The sequence below is a fragment of the Aotus nancymaae genome, unplaced genomic scaffold (assembly GCF_030222135.1).
Source record: "Aotus nancymaae isolate 86718 unplaced genomic scaffold, 86718_ANA_hifiasm-v0.15.2.pri h1tg000011l, whole genome shotgun sequence".
Lineage (NCBI taxonomy): Eukaryota > Metazoa > Chordata > Mammalia > Primates > Aotidae > Aotus > Aotus nancymaae.
In genome coordinates, this window is record NW_026988422.1 from 29,360,740 (window position 1) to 29,383,546 (window position 22,807).

Genomic DNA, 22,807 nt, shown 5'->3' on the forward strand with positions numbered 1-22,807 from the left:
AAAGGCTATTAATAAAAAGTCAAAAAAAAAACAAACAGATGCCGGCAAGGATGCAGAGAAAAGGGAATGCTTATACACTGTTGGTGGGAGTGTAAATTTCCTATGAAAAACAGTATAGAGACTCTGAAAGAACAAAAAATAGAACTAGCATTCAATCCAGCAATCTCACTACTAAATACCTACCCAAAGGAAAAGAAATTGTTACAGCTCAAAGATTCCTGCACTTGTATGGTTATCACAACACTATTCACAACAGCAAAGTCATAGAATCAACCTAAGTGTTCATCAGTGGTTGACTGGATAAAGAAAATATCCAATCTAACACACACACACACACACACACACACACACACACACACACCATGGAATACTATGCAGCCATAAAAAGGAATGAAATCATGTCCATTACAGCAACATAGATGGACCTGAAAGCCATTATCCTGAGTGAAATAACTCAGAAACAGAAAATCAAATTCTGCATGTTCTTACTTATAACTGGGAGCTAAAAAATGGGTACACATGGACATGAAGATGAAAATAGTAGACACCAGGAACTCCAAAGCAGAGGAATTGAAAAATTATATATTCAGTATGATATTTCACTGGAAGCCCAAACTTCACCATCACACAATATATCCATGTCACAAACCTGCACATGTACCCACTGAATCTAAAATGAAATAAAAATAATATTAAAATTATAATAATAAGGATCATGCCTTATAAAAATTGAGGGAAATGGTTTGTTGTTGGTCTTGTTTTCCTTCTATGGTCCAGGACAGCAGGATGATGTAAGGAAAGATCACGCAATTGGATATAGGTTCGATACCTAGTTATGTTTATAGCCTACAAAATTTTGTCAAGTGATTCAAATTATATGAGTCTCAGTTTCTCACCTGTAAAATAAAAACAATAATACTTCTCAGGCTTGATTTGAGGGTGCATGAGATAAAGCATACATCTGGACTCTACCGTATGTCATGGGTTAAAAGATGCACAATATTTCTCATTTTAACCTCTTCACAACAGAAATGAACCTAGTAATCAATGACACATTATTGTTCGATTTGGAACACTTTTATTCTTCCTCAGCGGCACATAAAATAATGAGAATCCAGGGTAACTTCAAATAATAACAGCAGCAGGTATCAATTTATTCTCAAACCAACTGTGACTCTCAATGCACAAGTGGATAACCCCAACCCCTCTAGAGAACACAAGTGTTCTCCTTTATACATTCTATTTTTTCTCCATTCATTGGGCTAACTCTTCATCCCACAACCCTTGTTATTCATAATAGTGGAATGGAAAAAGTATGAGTTTCAGAACCAGACAAATTAAATTTTGGCTCAGCTGCTATGTGACATTCTGAACTTCCATTGAGTGCTCCATAATTGTATATTATAATAATACTAACCCCAAAAGACTGTTAATAAAGATTAAATGAGAAGATACATGTAAAGTTCTAGCAGTGCCAAACACATCCTAAATTCATCCTTTATTTTTGGTGAAAGAACCCAGACATAATAAGCCAAATATTATATAATTCCATTTATGTCCAGAATAGGCAAAATACATAGAGACAAAAAGGAGATTATTTATAGATTATTTGTTGCCAGGGGTTGGGAGCCTGTCCCAGAAACCCTCTACCACCCACATCGCTCCTCCTCTCTCTGGGACTAGCATTCCATGGACCCTCCCTCTGTGGAGAGGTAGAGAATGGGAGTGACTTCTCATGGATACAGGTTTCTTTATGGGGTGATGAAAATGTTCTAGATTAAATAGTGGTGATGGTTGCACAACCTTGTGAGTTTGCTAAGAGGCACTGAATTGCATGTTTTCAAAGGGTGATTTTTATGGTATGTGAATTATGTTTCAGTAAAAATAAATATAGAAAGAAAAAATTTAAAAATAAAAATAAATTCTCCCATTTTCCTTCCTCCTCTTACCACCACATTCCTTTCTTCTGATTGTTAGAATTGAAAGAAGGGCTGATACCTAGATCAGGTTCTAGAAAACTATCGTCTGGTCAAATTAGCCTCCCACCTCCTTTTGTAAATGAAGTTTTACTGAAAGACGTTCACATCCAGAGTTCACAAATCGTCCATAGTTGCTTTTGCGCACACAGCAAGAGTTGAATAGTTGCTACAGAGACTGTTTGGCTCTCAAAGTCAAAAATACTTCCTACCTGGCTGTTTACAGAAAAGTTCGCTAATCCTTGCTTAGAATGGGTGCTACAACACCTAAAACTCCCCTCTCCATGTGTTACTATTCTACTTCTAGAGAGCTGCTCTGAATGACAAGTGTCCATGCCTCAGCCTAGGACTTGGGAACTGACAGCAAGTTCTACACCACCAGAGAGTAGAGTCCTGAGAATTTCTAATGAGGAAGATAACCATGTCAGCATGAAAGACAGAAATGTGATCAGGTGGTTTCTGTGGCATCAAGTCCTCCCCTTTTTTCTACTTCTAGGACTATAAAAGCAGAGGTCAGTGAGGGAGTGACAGAAGGACTTATCATGGTCAGCATGGGCCGTATCACAGGGAAAATGCAGGCCTGGCTCATTTTGCTGGTCTTCCTCTTGCCTCCTGAAGCCGGAGCTTGTGAGTCTAAGGTGCAACTTCCTGTCCTCTAGCTCCTCAGCCCCTATTTCAAAATCGTTAACCTGGGTCAGAGAAGAGTCTAAAATAATGCTGCAGGATATCTCAGCAAGTGTTCCAAAGGGAGATCTCTGCCTAGAAGAGTCATATTCTTTCCTGCAGTTGATGACAGTGTCCCAGGGACAAGAAGACCAGGGTGGAGAAAGAATCAGAGACTGACTTTGGAAGTTTCCCTTAACCTACTTTGCTCAAAATGCCCTCAATTCTTATCCATGGCCCTTTTCTCATATTGAGGAGGGCAGGATAAGGACATGAGGAAATGTCTAAAGGAAATGACAACTCAGAATCAAGACTGGCTGTTGCATTTTGAATGTAAGATGAGGACAGTCAGGGTGGATTGGGATAAGGAAAGCAAATAAAAGGATGCCTGGGAGGCCGAGCTCCCTAAGAGATGAGGAGGTTGGGATGGAATCCCTCAGCTTTAATCCATCTTCCTCACCCAGTGCTCTGCTGCAAGGCTCTGTAATCCTGTATCTGAGGACTTGGGGTTCTCTGTTTCAGAGGAGATTATCAGTGGCATTGAGTCTAAGCCACACTTCCGCCCCTATATGGCCCATCTGGAGATCTTCATCGACCAGGGTTATGTTTTCAACTGTGGTGGGTTCCTCATAAGTCAGGAATTTGTCATGACAGCTGCTCATTGTAAAGGAAGGTAAGACACCTTTAACTTGCTATTTTTCATGTGAGAAACTGTAGGAACCAGAGTTACACACAACTTTGAAGTGGCCTGAAGAGAGGTTCTTCTTTTTTGCTCACCACTAGATGGTCGGCAGTGTATATTCGGAAGAACTTGCCATTTCATTTGTCATCTCCCTCTCCAGAGGCCAGGTCAGCCCAGCGCCAGACAGACCAACACTGCCCTGTCATCCTGGTGCCAACAAACCTCCCTCAGTCCTACGTGTCTGCCATGACCCTGCGCTTCCCAAAACAACTATAACCCTTGGGAGGAACTTCTAACCTATGTAAAATCTGAGTTCCCCAAATGCCCTTGCACTGTGGTAGACGAGGGCCTGGAGTTTCTTTGCTCAGAATAGGCCCTTCTCCAAGAGACCTGCACCTTTTCCTGACTTTCTTTTCCCTACCAACAGGACTATTACTGTCACTCTGGGAGCTCATGATATGAAACGGCAAGAATCCACGTGGCAGAAAATAGAAGTCAAAAAACAATTTCCTCACCCAAATTACGACTTTTTTACCAAACTCAATGACATTATGTTACTGCAGGTACCACTATCTTTCTTGCACTTCTCAGTTCCCCCTTCCTTACCTCTTCTTCTGGCCTGTGCCTTTCTCATGTTCTCTTCTGACCCCATGTCATCATCGCCCTGTTGGGGAGAAACTTGGGAGACTTTCCCAGAAACCCTCTACCACCCACATCGCTCCTCCTCCCTCTGGGACTAGCAGTCCATGGACCTTCCCTCTTTTCACAGCTACAAACCAAAGCCAAGCTAACCCATGCCATGGGGACAATTCCCCTGCCCACCCCGTCTATGTTTGTTCAACCTGGAAGAATGTGCCGGATCGCTGGCTGGGGAAAAACAGGAGTGACAGAGCCAGTGTCAAATACTCTGAGAGAGGTGAAGCTGAGACTCATGGATGCCAAGGCCTGCTCCCACTTTCTGTTTTACAGTCATAGACTGCAAATCTGTGTGGGCAATCCCAGGAAGACAAGATCAGCATTCGAGGTGACCACAGACCTACACTTCCTCCCCACACAAGGAGACAGCATTCTCCTGAGGTTGGGGCGAGGGTGGTCAAGAATGTGCCTAGTACAGTGATGGGTGTCTGTGTTCACGAGTTTTAGGATGTGTGAACTGGGAGCCTCCTTCTGGCTTCCATCTTCCCATGCCCATGTCCTGCCTCTAAATTTCCCAACCAGTCTCCTACACGGGTCCAGCAGAGAAAGGAAAAAGGTGCAGGGAAACAGGATCTTGAGTTTTGGGTCTATGCCAGAAAAAGGAATAAGGCGTCAACCCCTAACTTGTGACTCCATGAGGAGCAAGGATTCCTGGCCTGACTCTGGAAAAGATGACATCGGCTCATGATATGCTTTTTCTAACCCACAGGGGGATTCTGGGGGCCCCCTTCTGTGTGCTGGGGTGGCCCAAGGCATTGTGTCCTACGGACGTGAAGATGCCAAGCCGCCTGCTGTCTTCACTCGAATCTCCTCATATCTGCCCTGGATTAATAAAGTTTTACAGGCAGCTGCAGAAGCCTAGCCAGCCTGAAGGAGAGTCCCAAAGCCAGAGCTCTCCCTGAGTAGCCTCTGGGTTTCCCAAGATCCTGGCCCCAGCCCAAGCCCAGGAAGGCTCCCAGAGGCAAACAAGTCTCTAATGATTATACCCCCAATAAGCCTCAATAAAGATGCAGACTTCAGCAAGTGAGTTTCTTTCTCTCTGTGTGCCTACGTTCTCTTCACACAGGGAGACAGCATCCTAACCCATGGCCGGGGAAGGGAGGTCCTGGGGTCCCCCTTTCTGTATGCTGGGGTGGCCCATGGACATAATCTTGGCTACCAACTTCCCTATATATTGTATGGGATTATGGATCATCAAAGAAAATATTTTGATCTGTTCAAGAGGATTTAACATCCTGTAATATTGGCACTGGTTACCTTTCTTCCTTCACTGCTCTCTCTTCTTCCTCCTCCTGCTGTCACTGCTTCCTCCTCCTGCTGTCACTACTCCTCCCATGCCTTAGCCACTGCAATTCAGGGCACAGATGCACTATAGCCACTTCCCATCACTGTGTTCAGAGATGGCCCTGGGCCTGGACTGCAGATACCTTGTGTCTTTTATACATACCTGCCCACCATTTTCATCCCACTCAACACTGTGCAGCCGGAGAAGCATTTGCCCTCAGAAGTTCTTGGGAAGAGTCTGTGCGTTGCAGCAGTCACAAGGGAAGGAAGGGATCAGGTCTTTCTAGAGCTGTACATACAGCAGGGCAATTCTAGCCCTGAAGAGGGATCTGCAAGAACATCAGGGTGAGCCTGACCCCAGAACTGCATCGGACACACCCAAACTCAATGATCACCTTCCTCAGGAATGATATAATGTCCAGAAGAAGAATGACTAAGTTAAGTCAAGTTCTTCATAATTTCCTCCCCCAAGTGGCCTGCAAACACTCTGCGGTCACAGCCACCAGCATCTCAGCTGAGATCAGTAGACTTACATCTACACAGCCTAGTACAAGGGAAGCAGGGCATCAACTCTCGGTAACTCTCTGGAGCCTGCAAATAAAGGCCACCATGCAGGCTCCACCACAGTCCCTAGAAGGCCTAAGAAGATAGATATGGCCCTGTGATCACTGTATTCCAAGGACTTGTGACTACTGGCCCCAGACCAGGGACCCACCACTTCCACCATCCTCACTGCCTGCCAGCCCACAGATTTGGGCTTCCACCTTTCCCACTGATTGATACAGAAGTGAAATAAAGAAAGCATAATAAACAACACTAATTACAAACTTCATGCAAAACAGAAGCATATGAACAGAAAAAAACTGAGATCTCAAAAAGAAAAGAACTTATGGTGGACAGTAGTTAAAAGGATGATTTTTTTCTTCTTTTTCTAACTCCTGTTTTCTAGCTGTGTAGTTAAATAGGGGTTTTAAATGTGAAGTACAAACTGCAGAGACACTACGTATGTGTCTCCTTAGGAGACCAGAATACACACTGAGTTGCAGCTAAAGCCCATCCAGTATTTACTCCCAGGTCCAAGGGACAGCAGATACCCTGGGCAGCTGTCCTTCCCAGTAAGCAATGAATTAGAGATACTGAGCAAGGTGTCAGGCTACCCTGCCAGCCTGGCCCACGAGAAGTAGCAGGGCCAGTGGAGACTTGCTGGGAGCTGAGCTGAGCCCACAGCTAGATTGGAATACAGGGGCTTCCAGCACAGCCACTACTGCAGACCAAATAAGCAACGTGTGGGCCCCTGATGTGGAAAGAGCAGTTGGTGGCCCAGGCACCCCAAAAAAGATAAGAGCATCATCATCACTACAGTGTTGATTGTATGTGGAGATGGGGCCCAAGGAGTGGGACTGCCTGAATGACAGCAAGGCTGATAAGAAAGTCACACCATCATAGGGTCAGCAGGAGAACCATCACAATAAGAGGACTTTGTCCAAACCCATAGGCAGAGTGCCTCTAGACAAATGAGGGCAACACACAGAGACATGCGACACAACCAGTCCCTCCTTCCCGGTTTCGGGGACCTCTAACAAAAAGTCCAACAGGAGACTATCTATTCCTCCAATTGATCCCAATATTAGACCCTCCCCTGCGAACCTGGGGATGGTATCTCCCACACCCCAGTTCCCTTGGAAACATTTATCCTCACACAGTCATGGCTTGGTATGTGTGGGTACTGAAGACATTGTTAGATGTGTGTGTCCTCAGAAATAACTCCCTAACTCCCAATGCCTCCAAATGTGAGCCAGTGTGGAAATAGAGTTCTTGTCCATGAAATCAGTAAGATGAGTCATACTGGAAGAGGGTGAATACTTAAATCGATACGATTGGTGTCCTTGTAAAAGAGGAGACAGAAGCACATACAGGGAGAGGGCCAGGTGAGGATAGAGGCAGAGGTTGAATGGTACCTCTGCCAGTCAAGGAATGCCAAGGATTGCCAGATGTTACCAAAGATAGAGGGAGGAACACCTGGAACAGATCCTTCTCCACAGACCTCAGAAGGAACCAACCCTCCTGACATCTTGATTTCAAACTGAGAACTGTGAGAGAATAAATTTCTTTTGTAGTTTGTGGCTCGTTGTTACAGTAGACCTAGGAAACTAACACAGGAGGAGAGGCAGATTTTTTTTTTTTTTTTTTTTTTTTTTTTTTTTTTATTTTATTGCATTTTAGGTTTTGGGGTACATGTGAAAAACATGCAAGGTTGTTGCATAGGTGCATACGTGGCAGTGTGATTTGCTGCCTTCCTCCCCTTCACCCATATCTGGCATTTCTCCCCATGCTCTCCCTCCCCAATTCCCCACCCCCCCGCTGTCCCCCCCACTCCCCCACAACAGACCCCCATGTATAGTGCTCCCCTCCCTGTGTCCATATGTCCTCCTTGTTCAACACCCGCCTATGAGTGAGAACATGTGGTGTTTGATTTTGTGTTCTTGTGTCAGTTTGCTGAGAATGATGGTTTCCAGGTTCATCCATGTCCCTACAAAGGACGCGAACTCCTCGTTTTTAATGGCTGCATAATATTCCATGGTGTATATGTGCCACATTTTTCCTGTCCATTCTATCATCGATGGGCATTTGGGTTGGTTCCAGGTCTTTGCTATTGTAAACTGTGCTGCTATGAACATTCGTGTGCATGTGTCCTTATAGTAGAATGATTTATAATCCTTTGGATATATGCCCAGTAATGGGATTGCTGGGTCAAATGGAATTTCTATTTCTAGGTCCTTGAGGAATCGCCACACTGTTTTCCACAATGGTTGAACTAATTTACACTCCCACCAACAGTGTAAAAGTGTTCCTATTTCTCCACATCCTCTCCAGCATCTGTTGTCTCCAGATTTTTTAATGATTGCCATTCTAACTGGTGTGAGATGGTATCTCAATGTAGTTTTGATTTGCATTTCTCTAATGGCCAGTGATGATGAGCATTTTTTCATATGCTTGTTGGCCTCATGTATGTCTTCTTTTGTAAAGTATCTGTTCATATCCTTCGCCCACTTTTGAATGGGCTTGTTTGTTTTTTTCTTGTAAATCTTTTTTAGCTCGTTGTAAATTCTGGATATCAGCCCTTTGTCAGATGGGTAGGCTGCAAAAATTTTTTCCCATTCTGTTGGTTGCCGATTCACTCTATTGACTGTTTCTTTTGCTGTGCAGAAGCTGTGGAGTTTGATTAGGTCCCATTTGTCTATTTTGGCTTTTGTTGCCAATGCTTTTGGTGTTTTGGTCATGAAGTCCTTGCCTACGCCTATGTCCTGAATGGTTTTGCCTAGGTTTCCTTCTAGTGATTTTATGGTGTTAGGTCTTATGTTTAAGTCTTTAATCCATCTGGAGTCAATTTTAGTGTAAGGTGTCAGGAAGGGGTCCAGTTTCTGCTTTCTGCATATGGCTAGCCAGTTTTCCCAACACCACTTATTGAACAGGGAATCCTTTCCCCATTGCTTGTTTTTATCAGGTTTGTCAAAGATCGGGTGGTTGTAGATATGTTGTGTTGCCTCCGACGCCTCTGTTCTGTTCCATTGGTCTATATCTCTGTTTTGGTACCAGTACCATGCTGTTTTGATTACTGTAGCCTTGTAGTAGAGTTTGATGTCTGGTAGTGTAATGCCTCCTGCTTTGTTCTTTTTGCTTAGAATTGACTTGGCTATGCGGGCTTTCTTTTGGTTCCATATGAAGTTTAAGGTGGTTTTTTCCAGTTCTGTGAAGAAGGTCATTGGTAGCTTGATGGGGATAGCATTGAATCTGTATATTACTTTGGGCAGTATGGCCATTTTCACGATATTAATTCTTCCTAACCATGAACATGGAATGTTTCTCCATCTGTTTGTGTCCTCTCTTATTTCGTTGAGCAGTGATTTGTAGTTCTCCTTGAAGAGGTCCTTTACGTTCCTTGTTAGTTGTATTCCTAGGTATTTTATTCTCTTTGTAGCAATTGTGAATGGCAGTTCGTTCTTGATTTGGCTCTCTTTAAGTCTGTTATTGGTGTATAGGAATGCTTGTGATTTTTGCACATTGATTTTGTATCCTGAGACTTTGCTGACGTTGCTTATCAGTTTCAGGAGCTTTTGGGCTGAGATGAGGGGGTCTTCTAGATATACAATCATGTCGTCTGCAAATAGAGACAATTTGACTTCCTCCTTTCCTAATTGAATACCCTTTATTTCTTTTTCTTGCCTGATTGCTCTGGCTAGAACTTCCAGTACTATATTGAATAGGAGTGGTGAGAGAGGGCATCCTTGTCTAGTGCCAGATTTCAAAGGGAATGCTTCCAGTTTTTGCCCATTCAGTATGATATTGGCTGTTGGTTTGTCGTAAATAGCTTTTATTATTTTGAGATACGTTCCATCGATACCTAGTTTATTGAGGGTTTTTAGCATAAAGGGCTGTTGAATTTTGTCGAAGGCCTTCTCTGCATCGATTGAGATAATCATGTGGTTTTTGTCTTTGGTTCTGTTTATGTGGTGAATTACATTTATAGACTTGCGTATATTGAACCAGCCTTGCATCCCCGGGATGAATCCTACTTGATCATGGTGGATAAGCTTTTTGATGTGCTGTTGTAATCGGCTTGCCAGTATTTTATTGAAGATTTTTGCATCTATGTTCATCATGGATATTGGCCTGTAGTTTTCTTTTCTTGTTGAGTCTCTGCCAGGTTTTGGTATTAGGATGATGTTGGTCTCATAAAATGATTTGGGAAGGATTCCCTCTTTTTGGATTATTTGGAATAGTTTCAGTATGAATGGTATCAGTTCCTCTTTGTATGTCTGGTAGAATTCAGCTGTGAACCCATCTGGACCTGGGCTTTTTTTGGGTGGTAGGCTCTTAATTGCTGCCTCGACTTCAGACCTTGTTATTGGTCTATTCAGGGTTTCGGCTTCTTCCTGGTTTAGGCTTGGGAGGAGGCAGCTGTCCAGGAATTTATCCATTTCCTCCAGGTTTTCTAATTTATGTGCATAGAGTTGTTTGTAATAATCTCTGATGATGGTTTGAATTTCTGTGGCATCTGTGGTGATATCCCCTTTATCATTTTTTATTGCATCTATTTGGTTATTCTCTCTTTTCTTTTTTATTAGTCTGGCTAGTGGTCTGTCTATTTTGTTGATCTTTTCAAAAAACCAGCTCCTGGATTTATTGATTTTTTGAAGGGTTTTTCGTGTCTCTATCTCCTTCAATTCTGCTTTGATCTTAGTTATTTCTTGTCTTCTGCTAGGTTTTGAGTTTTTTTGATCTTGCTCCTCTAGCTCTTTCAATTTTGACGATAGGGTGTCAATTTTAGATCTCTCCTTTCTTCTCATGTGGGCACTTATTGCTATATATTTTCCTCTAGAGACTGCTTTAAATGTGTCCCAGAGATTCTGGTATGTGGTGTCTTCATTCTCGTTGGTTTCGAAGAACGTCTTTATTTCTGCCTTCATTTCAGTGTTTATCCAGTCAACATTCAGGAGAAAGTTGTTCATTTTCCATGAGGCTGTGCGGTTCTGGGTTGGTTTCTGAATTCTGAGTTCTAACTTGATTGCACTGTGGTCTGAGAGACTGTTTGTTATGGTTTCCGTTCTTTTGCATTTGCTGAGGAGTGATTTACTTCCAATTATGTGGTCAATTTTAGAGTAGGTGTGATGTGGTGCTGAGAAGAATGTATATTCTGTGGATTTGGGGTGGAGAGTTCTGTAAATGTCTATTAGGTTTGCTTGTTCCAGGTCTGAGTTCAAGTCCTGGATATCCTTATTAATTTTCTGTCTCGTTGATCTGTCTAATATTGACAATGGTGTGTTGAAGTCTCCCACTATTATTGTGTGGGAGTCTAAGTCTCTTTGTAAGTCTTTAAGAACTTGCCTTATGTATCTGGGTGCTCCTGTATTAGGTGCATATATATTTAGGATCGTTAGCTCTTCTTGCTGCATTGATCCTTTTACCATTATGTAATGTCCTTCTTTGTCTCTTTTGATCTTTGTTGCTTTAAAGTCTATTTTATCAGAGATGAGAATTGCAACTCCTGCTTTTTTTTGCTCTCCATTTGCTTGGTAAATCTTCCTCCATCCCTTTATTTTGAGCCTTTGTGTATCCTTGCATGCGAGATGTGTTTCCTGGATACAGCACACTGATGGGTTTTGGCTTTTTATCCAATTTGCCAGTCTGTGTCTTTTGATTGGGGCATTTAGTCCGTTTACATTTAGGGTTAATATTGTTATGTGTGAATTTGATCCTGTCATTTTGGTGCTAGGTGGCTGTTTTGCCCTTTGGTTGATGCAGATTCTTCATTGTGTTGATGCTCTTTACCTTTTCGTGTGTTTTTGGAGTGGCTGGTACTGGTTGTTCTTTTCTATGTGTAGTGCCTCCTTCAGGATCTCTTGTAGAGCTGGTCTGGTGGTGATGAACTCTCTGAGTTCTTGCTTGTTCACAAAGGATTTTATTTTTCCTTCACTTATGAAGCTTAGTTTGGCTGGATACGAAATTCTGGGTTGAAAGTTCTTTTCCTTAAGGATGTTGAATATCAGCCCCCACTCTCTTCTGGCCTGTAGGGTTTCTGCTGAGAGATCTGCAGTGAGTCTGATGGGCTTCCCTTTGTGGGTAACCCGACCTTTCTCTCTGGCTGCCCTTAGTATTTTCTCCTTCATTTCAACCCTGGTGAATCTGATGATTATGTGTCTTGGGGTTGCTCTTCTAGAGGAGTATCTTTGTGGTGTTCTCTGTATTTCCTGGACTTGAATCTTGGCCTGCCTTGTTAGGTTGGGGAAGTTTTCCTGGATAATATCCTGAAGAGTATTTTCCAGCTTGGATGCATTCTCTTCGTCACATTCAGGTACACCTATCAAACGTAGATTAGGTCTTTTCACATAGTCCCATATTTCTTGTTGACTTTGTTCATTTCTTTTTACCCTGTTTTCTCTAATCTTGCCTTCTCGTTTTATTTCATTGAGTTGATCTTCGACCTCTGATATCCTTTCTTCTGCTTGGTCAATTCGGCTGTTGAAACTTGTGCATGCTTCACGAAGTTCTCGTGTTGTGTTTTTCAGCTCCATCAATTCGCTCATATTCCTCTCTATGTTGTCCATTCTTGTTAGCATTTCGTCAAGTCTTTTTTCAAGGTTCTTAGTTTCTTTGCATTGGGTTAGAACATGTTCTTTTAGCTCACGGAAGTTTCTTATTATCCACTTTCTGAAAGCTGATTCTGTCATTTCATCACTCTCATTCTCCATCCAGTCTTGTTCCCTTGCTGGTGAGGAGTTGTGATCCCTTGTAGGAGGAGAAGTGTTCTGGTTTTGGGTGTTTTCATCCTTTTTGCGCTGGTTTCTTCCCATCTTTGTGGATTTATCCACCTGTTGACTTTGTAGTTGTTGTCTTTCTGATTTTGGTAATTTTAAGTCTGCTGTGGCAGAATTCATAAACCCCCTGCTCTTCCCCCCAGGTGTTCTGTCCCAGGGATTTACGGTTTTATGATGTTCCCCTGTGCGGTTGCTGTTTTCCCTGCCCACAAGGTGGCAGCCTAGTCACACTCAGTTTGCAGAGGCTTCGCTAAGCTGCTGTGGGCTCCACCCAGCTTCCGTGTGAACTTCTGGGTGTAGTTAGAACTGCTTCCGCGATGTTGGCCCGCCCCTGTAGTGACGGAGTCTCTGTAGTGGCGGATTGCCTTGTTAGATTGCCCTGGGAACAGCAGGGTGCCTATGGAGAACACCCCTCCTCCACAGAGCTGGACCGTCCCGGTTTCAGTTGTGTTTCAGGTCTTCTTGCTGGGTAAGAGGGGACACCGTCTTATCTGATCTGCCTCCGGAGCCACTGCGTTGGCTAAAGCCGCGGCTCTGAGATTCGTGGCGCTGGCCTGGCTCCCCGTTTCAGCTCCCCTTGCTGGCTTATAGGGGACTCAGACTCTCTCACTTTGTACAGTGAGCCGTTGCCTCAGGGTGCCGGCCCAGCGGCTGCGCCGTTCAAGCCAGCGGCACCAGTGGCGCTGGCGACCCGTGTGGCTTCTCTGCGTGTGAATCTCCTGGTCTGTGGGCAGTAAAAATCAGTCTGGAAATACGGCGTCCACTCACCCTCTGTGCTTTCTCTCGGAGCTGCATTCCCGAGTTCCTCCTAAGCGGCCATCTTGGATCTCCAGATTTTTTTTTTTTTTTTTTTTTTTGAGACAGTCTCGCTCTGTCACCCAGACTGACGTGCAGTGGCACAGTCTCGGCTCACTGCAACCTCCACCTCCTGGGTTTGAGCAATTGAGCAATTCTCTTCCCTCAGCCCTGCTAGTAGCTGGGACTACAGGCACATGCCACCACACCTGGCTAATTTTTTATTTTTATTTAAGATTTTCTAAAAAATAGCCATTTATTCTAATAACTGTTTTATATTCAGTAGGCTTTAAATTCACAAAAACTTTGCTATGCTGACATATCAAGGAAAGAATGTGTGACTCTGTAATGAGTAAAGAGATTGTAAAACCACATTCACAGACTGTAGTTTCCACCTGCTTCCAAAAACTCTTTTTTAATATAAAGTAATTAGAATAACAGGCCCAGAGCTTTACTCAAAAGCCACTGTCCCCTACTCCTGAGCCCACTCATCAGTTGCTCCATCTCTAAGGCTGTTCCCTGCAAAAATCTGCCACCAGGGCCAGGACTAGGGTGAGGCAAGAGAAGTGCTTAGGGACAAAAGGTAAAGACAAAGTCCTGAAAGGAGACACAGGCATGACCCTGAGAGCAAGTACCTCTTCAGATTAGGTGTCCAAGGTGCCTCTCCTGCCTTCCCTGAGGTCCAGCCCTGTATAGCATATTTGGAGTTTCCACTTACTACTCTACCTACATTGCCTTGTTTGATTTTCATTACACCATATGAAAAAAGAAGAAAAATGAAATCCAATCTAAGTCTTGAGAACGTAAAAATTGACTCAAAATAGATCACAGATCTAAGTGTGAAACAATAAAACTTTTAGAATAAAATAGAAGAAAATATTTGTATACTCAAGTAGGGAAAAAATTCTTAGACATGGTACTAAAACTACAATCCATAAAAGAAAGAATTGATGATTTGGACTCAACAAAATTAAAAAACCTTTGCACTGTGAAAAATAACTGTTGGAGAATGAAAAGACAAGTTACAGACTGAAAAAAAAAATGTTTGCAAAACATGTATCTGACAGATGACTTGTATTCAGAATATATAAAGTACTGACAACATTCAACAGTAAGAAAAAAACCCAATTAAGACAAAAGTAGGCAAAAGACACAGACACTTCACCAAAGAGGACTTATGGATGGCAAATAAACACATGAAAAGATGTTCAACTTCATTCGCCATTAGGAAAATTCAAATTAAAACCACAACTGCCAGGCACAGTGGCTCACACCTGTAATCCCAGCACTTTGGGAAGCTGAGGCAGGCAGATCACCCGAGATCAGGAGTTCAAGACCTGCCTGGCCAACATGGTGAAATCCCATCTCTACTAAAAACACAAAAATTAGCCAGGCATGGTGGCGGGCACCTGTAATCCCAGCTACATGGGAGGGTGAGGCAGGAGAATCGCTTAAGCCTGGGAGGTGAAGGTTGTAGTGAGCCAAGATCATACTACTGCACTCTAGCCTGGGCAACAGAGCAAGACTCTGTCTCAAAAAAAAAAAAGTACTGAAATACCAAGCATTTGCATGATGCAACCCAGCTAGAATTATCATATATTGCTGCTGGGAAAGCAAAATAGTACAGCCACTTTAAACAATAATATGGCAGTTTCCTACAAAATTAAATGTACTATAGGACCCAGGTCCCTATTCCTAAATGTTTGCCTTACAGAAATGAAAGCTCTAGTTCACACAAAAACCTGTGTACACACTTTTATGCAGCTGTATTTATAACTACCAAAAACTGGAAATAAACGAAATGTTTGTTTTTCACCACACAAATGGATTTTTTAAAAAACTGCAATATAAACATACAATAGAATATACTGCTGCTATGGTCTGAATGCTCATGTCCCCCCAAAATTCATATGATGAAATCTATCTTCAGTGCAATACTAGTAAGAGGTAGGTCTTTAGGAGGTGATTAGGGCATGAGTGGGGAAGCCTTATGACAGAATTAGTTCCCTGATGAAGGAGGCCTGAGAGAGCTTGTGCCATGTGAGGCTAACGGTGCCATCTATGAGGAACTGGCCCTCACCAGACACCAGATCAGCAGGCGCCTTGATCTTAGACTTCCAAGCTTCTAGAACTACAAAAAAAAAAATGTCATTTATAAATTGCCCAGTCTAACATAGTTTGCTATAGCAGCTGAAACAGACTGTGACAACTATTCAGCAATAAAAAGGAGCAAACTACTGATACATGCAACAATGTGGCTGAACCTCAAAGACACTATGTTGAGTGCAAGAAACAGCCTCAAATAGTTACCCACTGTCGCCAGACGCGATGGTGTGCACCTGTAGTTACAGCTACTTCAGAAGCTGAGGTAGAAGGATTGCTTGAGTCCAGGAGTTAAAGACCAGTCTGGGCAACATAGCAAGACCTTGACTCAAAAAAACAAAAGTTACCCACTGTAGGATTCAAATTATGTAGCATGCTCAAAATGACAAAACTATAGTGATGGGTAGTAGATCAGTGGCTGCCAGGGGTTGAGAGTGGGCAGTTGCAACTATAAAAGCATATCATGGGGAGCTTGGGGAGGTAACATTGTTATGAATCCTGATAGTGGTGGAGGCTATAGGAAAACCTATATACGTGTTAAAATTCAAAGACTGTGTACATCAAAAATATGTCACTATTGCTATATGATAATGTTAAAATAAAATTTAAAAATTGCCTCACAATAGCTTACTGTCGTTCTACAAATGAGGAAACTGAGCTCAGTGAGGCACAGTCAGATAGCACATTGGAGAGCCTGGATTCAAACACAGGCCTGTCTAATTATAAAGTTCAAATTCTTTCTACTTTTGGTCTCTTTATTCCTTGAATGATACAATGAACAGCTCAGACAACAAAGATACATGACACAGAAAGAGAAAAATATCAAGAACTGCAGTGATTAAGGAAGGTCTGGGCTCAGATTCCTGGAGATAGCTGCACCGTCTGGGACAAGACTCACACCTCTCCCTCAGGGCATGGCTCCTCTTTATAACATACCCAGCCTGACCCAGCTCCAGTGATGGGGAACTCACCCAGGCAGCTATGTATGCCAGCATGAGGCAGGTGATTGTTATTTTTGCTCATATACATCCAACATACCTAGCCACTATACACTCCAGCCTCCCCAGAACAAGAATGTGCTATCCCCTGCATGGCCGCTCCATAAAACATGAAGACAGGTGCAAGCTCTCCTCTGGATCCTCTCCTCTCAAATCTCCTCCTGTCCATTCCTCCCTCACCCACAGATTTAGTGACACACACTATCCTGGGTCTCCTCTGGACATGCTCCACTATTCCCCCATCCCTCCAAAGAGTGGGACTTGAGGCTTCAGGTTTTGGTTTTTGTTTTATTTTAAAAAATGCAAGATAAGGATTTACCATAGTTGGTGAGACTAAAAAGAGAAGCCAAAAAAAAAGCAAGTCCTTTTTTTTTCTTCTTGAGACAGAGTCTCACTCTGTAACCCAGGTTGGAGTGCAATGGCATGATCTCAGCTCACTGCAACCTTCGCCTCCTGGGTTGAAGCTATTCTACTGCCTCAGCCTCCCAGGTAGCTGGGATTACAGGCGCCCGCCACCAGGCTTGGCTAATTTTTGTATTTTTAGTAGAGACAGGGTTTCACCATGTTGGCCAGGCTGGTCTGGAACTCCTGACCTCAAGTGATCTGCCTCGGCCTCCCAAAGTGCTGGGTTACAAGTGTGAGCCACTGCGCCTGGCCAAAAGCAAGTACATTATTAACATAAATTTATTTACTCTCTAAGTGAGAAGAGTAGTGCCAGTGTTCTATTTCTTGAGCTGGGTAATGATTCCATGAATGTTTAATTTATAATTATTGATTTAAAGAAAAATATTTTTTTCACTTTTGAGTATGTATGTTATCATTCTCAGTTTTAATAAAATTAACATGGACCATAACCAGAGAGAAGCCTTTTTTTCTGTAGCCTGATTATACAGAAAACCTGTGCTCCTCACCAGCCTTTAGGGATGCCCTTAAGTGATGGGGTCCTGGCTGTGTGTGTCCAAAAAATCTCCTTAAAGACACACATTGAAGGCCTGTTTGTGTGGCTGCCATTTCTACTGCTCACTGACCCATTCCCTGGGCAGCCAGTGCCCCCTCCTTACCCTGAGTCATTAACTGAAAGTGAAGTATTGATTTCTCCACCTTTAGTAGTATATAGATCATTAAAGGGAATGTTTGCAATTGTGAAAAAGAACTTCAAGTTTCGGGGGGAAGAAAAGGGTTGGGAGAGAGGAGTTTCCTAACAGGTATCCCTGTTAATACATAATCAATATGCAAGTTTATTTATACATCTCTCCATGTCCACTTCACCTGTATCTTGCCATTCTTGATCTGCATTTCTATCCTCTTTACCTTCCCCAGAGGCCAATTCATTTTCTTTGAACAACCCGGCATTACCCAGAAAAAAAAAAGGTGAAGTACTAGGAGCTGTCCGTTGTCCTGATTTGCTCCCTCTGCCTTTCCTTCCAACTATGGTTGGGAAGAAACACCATTGAAAAATCCCTAAATGTCCCAGCACTTTGGGAGGCCGAGGTGGGTGGATCATGAGGTCAAGAGATCGAGACCATCCTGGTCCAACATGGTGAAACCCCGTCTCTACTAAAAAATACAAAAAATTAGCTGGGCATGGTGGCGCGTGCCTGTAATCCCAGCTACTCAGGAGGCTGAGGCAGGGGAATTGCCTGAACCCAGGAGGCAGAGGTTGCGGTGAGCCGAGATCACGCCATTGCACTCCAGCCTGGGTAACAAGAGGAAACTCTGTCTCAAAAAAAAAAAAAAAAAGAAAAATCCCTAAATGCTAAATGACCCCTGCAGGGTTGACTCTACTCTGTGGCCATGGACATATGCTGTTGATCCCACCAGTCTCATGAGTCTCACATAACTTTCCCTTTCACATTATCTTCCCCATCAGCTTTACCAAAACCATACCTGCATCCTGAGCAGCATCTACCCTTCAAGAAACTAAAGAATCTCCTTGCAACCAAGAATGACTAGACCAAATGAGACAACCTTTAAGACCCCAGAACAATATAGAAATACCACAATACAGTAATATCAATAAGGAGATATCAAGCTGTTGCAGGACCATCTAGAATGCTTTCAATCCAGGAATTATACTCTAACAGCTTGGCTCACAGGAAGCAGAAATGAAGATGACGAGGATCAGGGCTGAACCTGTGGGCAACAGCTCCACCACTGGCACCAGCCACAGAGTAAACAACCATCATATGGACCCCTGGTATGGAAAGATTAACTGTTGCCTTATCGACCTCCCCCACAGCCTACCCAGAAAAGATAAATTCATCACGGCTACAATGTTACAGAAGATGATGGCCCAAGGAGTAGGCCTGCCTGACTGACACTGAGATAAGGGGAGCAGTAGTATCTCAGAGACTACAGCAGACACCGTCCACATAAAAGAGCTTTGTCCAAACTTATGATAAAAGGCACCCTCAGACTCTCCCTACTTTAATACTAGCACATTGCAGAAATGGTGAATGGAAAGAGAAATCTTAGGAAGAACCCCCCAAAAAGGCAAAATGTTTTTAGGCTTGTGCTGAAGAGCCTGGAAAAGAAATAAGGACACACAACACTGCGAAATCTTCCTCCTGCCCCAACACTGGGAATAATTTTCCACGATCTCTCCATATCTCATTATCCTGGATACTCTGTCCACTCAAAAATATATGTGCAGAGTGCAGTAGTTCAAACATGAACTATTGTGTTAGGAGTAAAGGCAAGAATATAGTAAAATAAATCAATTTGAAAGTAATTCTCTTAAATTGCTCTATAGATGTTTAATGTAAGCTAGTAGCTGTTAAACTTAAACCCTAAATTCAGAAAAACTTGGTCATTCAGAAACATCAACAATAGAAACGGGTAGAGCTTCCTGCAAGGGCAAACACAGAGTGAGCTCCAGTCTGCTTCAGGAAAAATCTGCCAATACTATAAAAGATGTACTCTGCCTGCTCCACTGCACTACTGCTCACTCTGAGCCCATGCCATCAGCTGTCTCTGACTCACAGGAGTTCTTTACAAGAGAATGCAACATTTACGAAAGTTTCCAGGTGTTTTATACTTGCCAACTCAAGGGTTAAAACATACACATGCTCAATCAAGACAGACACAGTCATTACTCAAAGAATAAGAAACAGCCTGGTAGCACATGAATGAACAGAAAAAAGATGTTACAGGCAAAGCATGGAATAACCAAAGTCTATAACTGATGTTAGTCTGTAATGTGTTTAGGAGAATTTAGAGGAAGTATATGATTTATTCTTTTATCAAATACATATATATATATATTTGATATATATATATATATATCCAATGAGGCCACACCTATCAATTATCCATCAAGTGGTGATATGGCAGCATAAGGTAAAACACAAAGGAACAAAACCAACATTTATTAAGAACCAGTCATGTGGCATTTCACATTGAGTACCATATTTAGTTCTCAAAAGCCTTGTACTGTATCATTCTTCATATTTTATGGATGCAGTAACTAAGGCTGAGAACTTTAAAAATTTTCCTAAGTTCAGACACACAGCTAAGAGGCAGAACCAGGATTCAAGCTCACCCCATCTAACCACAAAGAAAGTTCACACCTTAAATGTCAAAGTGAATAATAGCACAGCTAATACATGCTTTGGAAACTCAGAGAAGAAATGATCTCTCTGCATTATAGTGACTAAGGAATCACTGCCATTATTCAAATGCCAGTGCTTCTACATTAGGCCCAAACTTTCTGTCCTATTAACTTTGAATCAAGACTCGACTCAACCTCTACTTAAATATCTGCAGCAATGGGAAAATCACTTGCCATACCTGACCACAGAGACAGTTTTGTAAAACCACACAGTTTTGTAAAAACAGACTGTTGATAAGTTCTTTCTTATACATACTCAACAGCTGCTTCCCAAGATGCTATAGGATTATGTCTAGAGGCAAACTAGCCAGAAGCAATGTCCAAAATACACCATAGCCCTGTGCAGCAAAGGTCCCACTGCCCCTTGGCCCCAAACATTCTACGCAGCACTGGATTCCTGAATTATCATCAATTATTTCCACAAACCCTGACCCCTCTGCCACTCATCCTTACACTACAAGAATTCGTTCCACATGATAATAGTTCCCTCATGTTACTCCCTGCTAAGTCAAATTGTATACCCCTTTATCTGATTAATAGTCTGATTAACAAGTCACATGACCTAAATGCAAAAGAAGCTAGGAAGGGAAGTTTGTAGGTTCTACTTTAGTAAGGCAAAAGTTATCATTGGGAATTCCTCTAATACAGGAATGGTGTGCCTTCCTTTATTAAGGAGACATTAAGGAGTCACATACATGGCAAATGTCCACTCCTATCCATCACTTGGTTGCCCAACATCAATATTCATTCTTTTGCCATACTTAAAGTTTCTAAGAACAAAAATTATCCCACTGAACATAATCCTCACTATCTTTTATATAAAGGAAAATGAGGCTTGACTCAGCAGAACTGAAATAACGCAATCTCAACAGTTGCTGTTTTCAACTGCAAGAACTGAGTCTCTAGGTGAGATCCGCTCTACCACTAGTTTGGTCACATTTTCAATTTGATATTCTCTAGTCTCCCAACTTGATAATTGTACACTAAATCATAAAGTTCACTACCAACATGCTACATACAAAATAGCCCAAAAAAAGGGAAAAAGAAAGAGAAAAAGGAAATCTCTTAAAATACACAAGTATACACACGACGGAGCAAAGAAGAAAATGTGAGAAGATAGTGCAGTCCTTGTTTCTGAAACTGGTCCCCTGACTGGGGCTGTACCTATTTCATTTCCTCACCCTCAGCCAGGCAGGTAGAGAAAAACTTGTCTTGTGGATCTGAATCTTGATGCTATGGAGTTATCATACTAGCCCCAGACTACCCACATCTCCAATTCTAATTATATCAGTGAAAACAAACACCTTTGATTTGTTAAGCCTCTGCTTTTTTGGTCTAACCGATGTAAGACCACAGAACAAGACTTCTCCAGCTCCAGATTCTCCTCTTTTCTGCTAATGGTGGAAAGCCCAGAGTAGGGTTGCCAACTTTAGCAAATAAAAATACAGGACTCCCAGTTAAATTCAAAATTTAGATAAACAATAATTTTTTAGTATTACTATGTCTCATTCAATATTTGGGATATAGTTAACCAAAAAATGATTTGTTGTTCATCTGAAATACAATTTAACTGGGCATTCTGAATATTCTCTGGCAACCCTCTAGAGAGTGAAGAAAGTGGTACAAGGACACCTAAGATGCCCAGATTTGAAAAGACATTAGAAATGTGTATAAATGTTTTATTCTAGAGAGAGTAAGAGCTGTATATAGAACTTGGGAAATTGAGTTAAAAGCAACAGAGGACCTGGCCAATATATACTAGGGGTGGATCACTCTGGTCACGAGCCCAAGCTGAGACCAAGGGCAAAGCTAAATGATTTGGAAAAGACACTTATCCCCTAAACATTCCCATCTTTGAACTAAATGCCTTACAAATCTCCAGGGAAAATGGCAGTCCATCATGAGGACTCCTTTCTCTAAGTCCAGGGAAAATAACAGGTATGTGCTTGAAACCCACTTCTGGTATTATAAGTTGTGTGATCTTGGTCATGTTAATGTGTCTGAGTCTCAACTCTACAATTGTAAAGTGACAGTAATGGTGTGTCCCCAGGTTGTTGTGGAAATCTTGATTCTTAATGTAACAGTAGGAAACCCCAACCTCTCTGGAGAAAACATCCTTCTCCTACATCTTTACTTATCCTCCACATTGGCAGGACTCTATTCCTCTATTTCTCTTTAGTGCTAAAGTAGATAGGGCTCCTGATTTGGAATCAGGAAAATCTAATTCTGAACCATAAGCCATGATAGCCGATAAAAAAATATATATATCATATCATGACATAATAATGATCATAACAGTAATGCCTATTAATAGGGTTGCTATGAAAGTAATAATATCTCTAAGAGTTGTGACAATATATGATGTGCCTAGACGCTCAGAATTCCAATCCCAATTGCTCTTTGCATAAAGTTCTGTCCTAGGGTCTGTTCCTTTCCCATATCTACCCTTCCTGGATCTCTTTTCTGCCAAAAACGTGTGGTTCAGAGGAAGAGAGAGATCCAGGTCAATGTTTTTCAAATTGCAAGGAATGATCCTTTAAGTGGAGTTGTTGATCAAGTTTTGACATGGAGTGGAATGAAGTGGAGTGGAATGGAATGGAAACTAACAGAGAACATTGCACGTGGTTGAGATAAAGATTGTTTCCTGAAACTTTTGATTTGTGCTCACATACTCTCACATACCT

General features: G+C 42.3%; 1 protein-coding gene across 1 annotated transcript; it reads left to right on the forward strand.

Annotated features, from left to right (window-relative positions):
- Window positions 1-2,548: 2,548 nt before the first annotated feature.
- On the forward strand, window positions 2,549-4,879 carry LOC105727975 (mast cell protease 4-like). The gene is given in 5 exon segments (XM_012468194.3): window positions 2,549-2,603; window positions 3,162-3,312; window positions 3,749-3,884; window positions 4,091-4,345; window positions 4,727-4,879. Coding segments are annotated over 5 exon segments (750 nt in total).
- The last annotated feature ends 17,928 nt before the right edge of the window (window positions 4,880-22,807 follow it).